Source organism: Dreissena polymorpha, chromosome 12, assembly GCF_020536995.1.
Source record: "Dreissena polymorpha isolate Duluth1 chromosome 12, UMN_Dpol_1.0, whole genome shotgun sequence".
In the NCBI taxonomy this organism is placed as follows: Eukaryota; Metazoa; Mollusca; class Bivalvia; order Myida; family Dreissenidae; genus Dreissena; species Dreissena polymorpha.
Window position 1 is genome coordinate 29933037 of NC_068366.1, and position 9747 is coordinate 29942783.

At 38.6% G+C, this 9747-nt stretch overlaps 1 protein-coding gene across 1 annotated transcript; it reads left to right on the top strand.

Annotated features, from left to right (window-relative positions):
* Positions 1 to 506: 506 nt before the first annotated feature.
* On the top strand, positions 507 to 8857 carry LOC127852487 (uncharacterized). Its single transcript, XM_052386443.1, has 4 exons — positions 507 to 518; positions 1171 to 1314; positions 7911 to 8393; positions 8852 to 8857. Exons 1-4 carry the CDS (start codon positions 507 to 509, stop codon positions 8855 to 8857), a joined length of 645 nt encoding a protein of 214 aa, XP_052242403.1.
* Positions 8858 to 9747: the final 890 nt, after the last annotated feature.

Genomic DNA, 9747 nt, shown 5'->3' on the forward strand with positions numbered 1-9747 from the left:
AGCAGTAAGGTCAATGTGGGAGTTTAAACCCGTGGGGTTAAGTCTGGTTGGAGAACCGTCATTGAGCAGTATAAGATCTTGCTCGTCCAACCATTCTATTACCGCCCGACCTTCTGCATCTGAAATGGTGGAACCCCAAGCAGGGTGATGTGCATTAAAGTCGCCTGTGAATATTACATCAAAGGGTCCTTTAATGGTCCTTAATTCCTTAAAGAGGCCGTTCAGAGTTTCAAGATCACATCCTCTTGAATATAAATTGACCAGGATAAGAGGCCGGTTCTTGTCAATAACCAATTTAATTGCTAATGCCTCAATAGCAGTGCTACCATCTGATTTAAATTGGTTGTTCACTCCCAGGTGTTCATAATTAATTGTGTTTTTAATATATATGGCAAGGCCACCGGCAATATTATGGTTTAAAGAAAACAATTCTTAAATTCGCAGTTATACCCGGGTATTTGTTTTACAGAACTATTTGAAAATTTGGTTTCCTGTAAACATAAGATATGGGTATTAGGGTTACAGTCAATAAAATATTTTAATTCTGTAAATTTGTTGGCGGAAAGACCACCAACATTGAATGAAATGATGTGCAGGCTACTGTCCATAGTGGTGTGAAATTAACTTGCGTTTAATCTGATTCAATGAATGATGGGGAGATTTAACTCCTAGTTTGTGGCCTGCACAGGCCCCTCTGAGTTTCGCAGGGGTCCTGGCAAGCCGAACATGTTTCTTTTTAGCGGGGAGGGTACCGCTGGCCGGGGGGGGGGGCATCCTGGATCTGCTACTACTATTGGAGGATCCCCAGCTCCAGAATGGATTTTATTAGTTAAGGTTTAATAAGGGGGGATGACCTTTGTTATTGATTCTCTGCAATTTTTGAATCGAGAATCAATTTTGTTATATATGTAGGATATAACACGACTCCCAGTGGGCCTTTTCTGGTCCTTAAGTATCTCAGCAACTAGATCCGCCAACTCGCTGAGATATATTTTCCTATATGTGGGACCTGTTGCTGGCGGATCATTTATTTTAATAAATGAGTCCCCAGCAAACGAGTTACGTCTGCTAGTGTTGTCGGTAGGGGAGCTCATTGGGGATGTCTGGGAGTCGACCATTCTGGGACGGTTAGGGGGGACACTAACTCGGGGTTCCTCCTCTATTTCACAGACACCAGAGATAGAAAGGTTCTCCAATATACTGGAGGCATGTTTAGGTGAAGAAGCGGAACCGGTTGTGATGATGGTGTTTAGGGCGCCCACGCTGTGGCTCACAGTGTCAGGTGCAAGTAGCCTGCTCTCCGCCTCGGACCAGGTGACCCCATAAAAATTGGCATAGGTGGCTATATGGATAGCCTTGTTATAGGAGGGGCACCCCTGGTAGGATGCGGAGTGCTGGCCGCCACAGTTGGCGCACAAACGAAATTTGTTTGTGCACCTTCTTTGGCAAGTAGCGCCGGCGCAGCGGCAGCAAGAGGTGATATTAGAGCATTTACCCCTGCTGGCTATATGACCAAAGCCCTGGCAATTGAAGCAACGGGCAGGTGTGACAGGGCAGGGAAGAATGTCAAGGGTTATACTGGTGTCCTTGACTAAGATTTTATTTGGGACTGGTATGAACGCTAAGAAAGATATTTTGACCAGTCTCGGAAAGCCAGGTGAGGCAGGGCGATAAGGCTCAACCCTTTCCAAATTAGTGATGAGAATGTCAGAGATAGAGATCGCCGGTTTGAAAGAAAGAGATGTCTGAAGTTCCATCAAGTCCTGGCTTTCCGGGATCCCTGCTATATGACCATGAACCGTCCTCATGGTCGACGGGGATAAGACCCGGACCGCGACTTTGCCAAGATAAAAAGTACCCCTAGAAAGGAGGGTGGCAAGCGTTTGAGCGGACTTGAGCTGCAATAGCAGGCAGTCAGACGCCAGGGGCACCGCCCGCTCAACTAGTCCGGGGAGTACCCTCGCCAAGCATGAGGCCAATTGAAAAATGGTGAGAAGGGACATGATGGGGGCTACACTTCCAGCTGACTGGAGGAGGCACTTAAAGGGCATGGTGTTGTGAGATAGGTGATGCCTATCCGACCCTGAACGTGCCTCCCCTAGTAAAGGGGTCAGGTTTTGACACTGCCCCTTGGATGGGTAGTTGGATGTTCTTTTGTGGGACGACATTTTGAAGAAATGAGATAAGAAAGGAACGATGCTAGTTTATTGGAAATCTTAGATGTTATGTATGTGTATATCACAGTGGTTTTTTAATTGGCACAGTTCTTAATACGTGTAAAGCCCTAAATAAAAGCACCGCACCGGTAAACAACCCAATATAGTTTATATAAGTAAATAAAGGTGGTTAATTAGTCATTTGGTAATGTTTAATTTATACGATGAAAAAGCCAAAAATAATTCCGAATACCAAATGACGTCCGAAATGCTACAAGTTTTTAGAAATTTACGAAAAAAAAAAAGAATCAATGGACGGGCAAGGGACAATGCAGCGTAGTGGGTAGATGTTGATGTATTGGTATGTATCTCTCTGGATCGTCTGGTCTCTTTGCTTTTCTTTGAAATGGCGGTTAATCTTTGTTTACAAATTTTATCTCTGCTCAAAATGGCTGCCGGAAACAGGATGTGATGAGATTTTAATCACGCGATTTCCCGACATTAACGTCAGCGTACTCAAGACCGATTTTGGGTCGCACTTACAGGCGGACCAATCTGCGGACGATATAGATTATAATTTATAATCTATATCGTCAGAAGATTGGTCCACGTTTTAGTATCTGACGGAGAATGTTATCAATGCGAATCAGCGAGGTATGCCGATTAAAAAACCTGCATTATCTCAATCGGACTGGCTCGGTGTTTTACATAGGTCGGCATTGTGAAGAATTTTTTGATGGTATGGTACCTTAGACGATGCTGAAACAGCATCGTCAAAAATGACCAAAATCGAAAAACAGTTAAGATATAGAAGATGTAAATACGGATACAATCGATAATAAATCTTCTTTTTGTTTAACTTTCCTGAGTGTATTAAAAAGAAGATAGTGGGTTTCTAAATCAAAACTCATTTAATTTGCAGATAAAGCATGCATGACAGCATTCTATTCTAACCAATACCATATCGCAAATCTCGAAGTGGAAAACTCAGACCCGCCTAATCAGACGGGTTAATTACGTGATAGTCAAGATGGCGACGTCCATGCCGAGACAGTTATTTTTCGCTTTTTTATACCCTTTATAACTTTTGTTTATTTTTTAAATAACGCTCACTTTCCAGCCATATCAGTAAAAGGGTTATTAGCGTTTATTTCATATTAAAATTCGCTTTATATTTCGACTTTACACCCCGCAAATTTTGTTAGTGGAGCCCTAATTGGGTCATCTCGCTAAGAAATTACGCAGCGAGTAAAGTCGAGATACAGAGCGAATATTACTATGAAATAAACGCCTCTTACTTTCTAGCTGATATGGCTGGAAAGTGAGTGGAATTAAAAAAAATACTAGTAATAAAGGATGTAAACCGGCAAAAAATATCTGGCTCGGCATGGACGTCGCTTTCTTGATAATCACGTGATTACACCATCTGTTAATACGGTGAATATTTTTGTTTTGTTTAAAAAAAATTACAATAACGTCAAAATTATGCCTAATTGAAATATAATGAAGATTGCGTGTTTGCTTGTTATTGTCTATTGTCGAAAACCAAATGTGTGGATATAAAATGCAAGTAAGTATTTTTGTGAGCACATTGTAAAACAAAGTAAACGAGAAATAGAAGTTTTGAAATGAATATTAGACCAAACAATTAGGACTCACAAAGATCTAAAATTAGTTATATTTTCACCAGCTTTGCTGTATGCCCTTGTGTTCTCTTTGGATGAAATCATGAATTTCAACATTTATTTCAAAAGCTTGATACAAAAAAAACCTTATCAATATAGTACACGTCCAAACGTATTAAGGCAGACAACACTTAATGTTTTACACAAATTCAATCAGTTATATATGTTTTATATTTATCCCGACTTCACTTATCAAAACACCGAGACAGTATAAGACAAAACGTGTTTGTTCGACATTAAAGGGGCCTTTTCATAGATTTTGGCATGTTTTGAAGTTTGTCATTAAAGGCTTTATATTGATAAATGTAAACACAGGATCTTAAAGGCTCCAGTAAAAGAAAACAATAATAAAATAAAAGAAAGAAAAAGTAACTCTTTACTGAGCTCGAACCACTGACCCCTGGAGTAAAAGTCTATCACTTAGACCACTCGGCCATCCGTGCTCACACAGTTAATGATGTATTTTATAATTTATATTCATCAATCCTTGTAGTATCACAAAATATAACAACAACAGAAATTTCCTAATTATTCAATCGTTTCGCGTCACAACGCTTCATAATGTTCAGGTTTTTAAATCGTCAAAAGATGCATATAATGTATATTGTAGTGGATGGTAAATGTTCAGTATTACTGTCTCCTCACAAAAATCATAACTATAACGAATTTGAATATTTTTTTTTTATTTTGTCAATTTACCAAGACGTGAAAAAGCCCTTTTAGCTTCGATGCGCAATGTCAAACATACACATATCTTACACTTATTTTGTTTCATAGAGCTATTTGTCCATCTTTCTGTATGTCCCTTTTGGTAGAAATACTACAAAATGGTGGCAAATATTCATTTTAAAACTAGCATTACCGCACTAAAAGAAGGTCAAATTTTACGAAAAGTATCGATTGAACTGAAATAAAAAATTATGTTTGTCCGTTTGAATTCCGTGTTCGTTTGCTCGTATGTAGTTAAACATATAAGTTTATTGTTTATTTATTTTTATTTATTTTTTGTTAGAGGGTTGGGGTGTGGCGCACAAAAGTACCAATGCTAGATCCATTTGTGCTAAAATGTTAACTGACAGTATTGCTTCAATGTTTTACTCTGTAATTTAAAGGAGTCTATTCGGTGTAATGTAGCCTTGCAATCCATCCCATAGCGGAAGTCCTACTGTATTCATGTTAAACTTCAACGCACGAACAGATGCTACTTCGCTGTGATCCTTGAACTTTTGACTATAACGTACTTTAGACGTTTTCAGGTAAAATAAATATTGGTTTATTTGTTTAGGTAGTTTTTTGATGTTTTGACAATCGGAACCCAAAATATATAAGCTTTATTTTACATTAAAAATTGTGTTTCATTATAGTGGCTCCTTTCGAAATAAGATATTATCTTTCGGCTTGAACAATTTTAAACATGTTATTAATATAGTTTGCTTAATTGTTCATTTGTTTTCTAACCATTCTGTTAGAGTTTACAAACAAAATCAACAACAAAAGGTGACCAAAACTAATTACAAATACATTTACTGGTGTTTTTGTCACATGTTTATAATTTTTCCGGAAACAAAATGGGCATTAGGTCATTTCCGGTACTTGATTCACATTTATGGCAATATTAAACGAGTTTTTTTAAGTGGTATATATTGTGACATTTATGATGTTTGCGTGAGCATTCCGACGTGTATGTGGTCCTTCCGCGCTGGAGGCTGCAAAATGTGTGGCCCCGAAGTGTGTTCCACCACTCCTACCTAATTATCTTGCTAGACTCATGAAAGTCGAGACGTATTTTGCATAACGTATAGCGGCAATTTCCAGCTCTTAAGTTGTTACCGACAGATTTTCACTTTTGGCCATACGTTGTCTTAAGGAGGGAAGCTGGAGTTTATATCAACATTAACAATATTTTAACTAACCAAGTAGGAGTACAAGTCCGCCACAATAATAGTTTTTCGTCTAATAGACTGCCTTGTCAAATGCAAGTGTGGTTAGTAAATTTTGACGAAAAATACACACGGTTGTATAGAATGACTTATAAGAATGTTGAATTTAAACAATAAAAAATGAATTATCATTTATTATGATTGAACATTACGAGGGAACGGGAAAATAATATGTATTACAGTGATAAATTGAGTCGTAATTTTCTTTGGAAATTTAAATCGGGTTAACTTGTGGGAAATATGAAAACATTAGGTATAGCCGCACGCTACATATGATCACATATCCACAACGACAAGTACAATAGATTAAAATAAGTACAATAGATAACTATAATAAACGATATGAATAATACATATTTGTGAAGGATAGCAATATTGCATAATGGTGAAAAACAGTCATTTTAAAACTAACATTACCGCGCTCAAGAAGGTCAAGTTTTACGAAAAATATCGCTGAAACCTGAAATTGAAGGTAATGTTTGTCCGTTCGCATTTCGTGTATCTATTCAGTTTAACGTAGCCCTCCAATCCATCCCATAGCGGAAGGCCTACTGTATTCATGGTCAACTTCAACGCACGAACGGATGTTACTTCGCTGTGATCCTTGAACTCTTTACTAAAACGTATTTTAGACGTTTTCAGGTAAAAAAATATTGTTTTACTTTTTAGATAATTTGTTTATGTTGTGAGAATCGGAACCCAAAATATATTAGCTTTATTTTACATTACAAATTTTGTTTCATTATTGTGGCTCCTTTCGAAATAAGATATTTACTTTCTGTTTGAATAAGTATAACATGTTATTAATATAGTTTGCTTGGTTGTTAGTTTGTTTTGCAACCATTCTGTTAGAGTTAACACACAAATAAAAAGCAAAAAGTGATCGAACCTAATTAAAAAGAAATTTAATGTTGTTTTATCATATGTAAATATTATTTTCCGTAATCAACATGAGAATAAGATCATTTCCGGTACTTGATTCACATTCCTATTAAACGAGTTATTTCAAGTGGTATACATTGTGACATCTATGCTGTTGTGTTTGTTTTTCGAAATGTATAAGTGGTCTTTCCTCGCTGGAGGCTGCAAAATGTGTGGACACGGAGTGTGTTCCACCACTCCTACCTAATTAACTTCCTACACTCATCGATGTTGTGACGTATTTTGTATTTTAGCTGCAATTTCCGGCTATTAATTTGTCACCGAAAGGTTTTCATTGTCGGTCATACCTTGTGTTGTGGATGGTAGTCGGAGTTTCTATTAGTATTTAAATAGTTTAATTAATTGTCTTTACAAGTTGGAATACAAGTCCACCACAAGAACAGAGTTACGTCTAATAGACGGCCTTGTCTGCCAACAGCAAGCGTGGTCAGTAAATTTTGACATAAAAACACACAGTTGTAATGAATAACTTATACGAATGTTTTATTTAAACAATTTTAGATTAATTATTATTTATTATGATTGAATACAACACACTTTTCTTCAGTCTTCATAGGTGAATGTACACTGGACAGATGACAGAATTCCCACAAAATTATATAGATATTATATTAAAAGATAAATAATGGATTGACTTGTACTACACGCTTCCCCACTTTTTCAAATATCTTCAGACATTTTGTAATATATGTCGAACACGTGTCTGCATGTTTATGCGCATGCCCACTGACCGCTACCCGGCACTAGCACATGTTATCTGCCAGTTGTAGAATAAACGTCTTAGAAACAGCACGCTTGTGTTCTTGACTTGAGTGTCTATAATTGCCTAATCACATTTGTGATAATACTAAGACTAAGTACATTTGTACGAACAAACATACAAACTATAACTAGTTAACATAACATAACATAACATGGTGTCAGAGTAAAACATTAACAACTTCGAATTCTACTTTGTGTAAAACTATCTACAAAATGGAATTAACTGAAATAACACCTCTGTGTATGAACTGGACTGATTCAAATCTTCCAGAGCAATGGAATAAATTCAAACGACACGTGAAATTGTTCTCCGGACCTCTGTCCTACCTATTACTATGGACAGTTGAAAAAGGAAGGGATATTCACTCCACGTGGGGTGACATATCTGAAGGAGATTCAAAAAAACTGGACACGTATTACACCAGATTTCAAGCTCACGTACAGCCAAACTGAATCCCATATTTGCGAGATACAAATTCTACAAAGAAATACAGGGCGGCGATTCAATCGACGCGTTCATCACTCGACTACGGTTGACAGCGAGAGACTGCAACTTTCGCGACACGGACGACATGATTCGCGACCGCATTGTGTTTGGCACGAATTCATCGAAGATTCGTGAAAAGCTCATAAACATCGGAGCAGAACTAACTCTCGACAAAGCAATTCAGATTGCACAGTCCTTAGAGTACTCGCAGAAGCAGCTTCGGACCATGACTGAACAGGACGTTCATCGTATCCATACAATGTTATCAGGAAGTGCAGTGCAACCGCAGCGGCAACAGCTACAGTCAGATAGGCGTTCAGAATCAAACACCGCAAGGGTGAAGACGCGGGAACATTCCAAACAATCGTGTGACTTTTGTGGCAGAAAACATCCCAAGACTGCGAAATGCCCAGCGAAGGGAGTGACATGTCACAATTGTGGCAAAAACAATCATTTCGCAAAAGTGTACCGGTCAAAAAATGTGCATGAACTGAGTGCAGAAACAAAAAGCTTATGTTACGAAACAAACAATGCATGTTACAATATTGATTGCAACATTGATATGGTAAGCAAGCTTTCTTCTCACCCTGATCGTGCATTTGTTCAATTAAATGTCGGCCCCTCCCGTGTCCCGATTCAATTTTAAATAGACACAGGTAGTGCAGTCGTAGTTTTACCGCTTAAACATGTTCGCACTTTAAATCTCAAAACCCCGTTGGAAGCGCCAAATAGCCGATTAACCTCATACTCTGGAAACACTCTCCCGGTGAAAGGGATGGTCAAACTGACATTGCGATACAAAGATTACCGAACAAATGTGCTACATTGTGGATGGTAATGCTTCCCCTCTACTGAGCCTCCAAGCTTCTGTTGACCCAGGTCTAATCACACTGACCTACGCTGTAGATAATTATCTCAGAAATGCCCCTTTAGACAAGGAATCGGTACTGAAAGAGTACAGTGACCTTTTACAAGGCGTGGGAACCATTCCAGGTGTTTGCAAATTACACATCAAGCCTGATGCCATACCTGTAATTACCCCCCCCCCCCCTAGACGAGTACCGGAAGCACGTAAGGATAAGTTACATAATGAGCTTCAACGCTTAGAGCGTTATGGCATAATTGCTAAGGTCACCGAACCTACTGACTGTGTAAACTCAATTGTAATTGTAGAGAAGCCCCAAACAGACAATTTGAGAATTTGCCTAGACCCAAAAGCATTAAATGACGCCATACGACGACCACACTACCCAAGGCCAACACTAGAAGACGGTACGTCAAAACTGACTGGTGCTAAGTACTTTAGTACACTAGACATTACGCATGCATACTGGAGTATCCCGTTTGACGAAGAATCTTCATTGTTGACGACCTTTAGCACCGTTTTTGGTCGTTACAGATGGTTAAGACTTCCTTTTGGAATTTCTGCTTCATCGGACTTGTTCCAAAATAAAATGCACCAAGTATTTAATGGACTGACGGGCATGACAGCGTTTGTCGACGATCTGTTGGTAACAGGAAAGACCAGACAGGAACATGACACAAATTTGCTACGTTGTCTCGAGCGAGCACGAGCAAATGGAATACGGTTTAACCCGGACACATGCAAAATCGCAGTTCAAGCAGTCACATTCTTTGGTCATGTGATCAGCTCAAATGGACTGAAACCCGATCCTTCAAAAGTCGAAGCGTTCACAAAGCTAGGTATTCCAAAGAACAGAACGGAATTGGAAACCCTACTTGGCATGGTCAACTACCTGCACAAATTTGCACCA

What these genes read in the sequence shown, in the direction of transcription:
- LOC127852487 (XM_052386443.1), top strand. An exon ending in TGCTCTCCGCCTCGGACCAG is followed by an intron (nt 1,315 to 7,910) that starts GTGACCCCATAA and finishes GTATTACACCAG; the next exon opens with ATTTCAAGCTCACGTACAGC.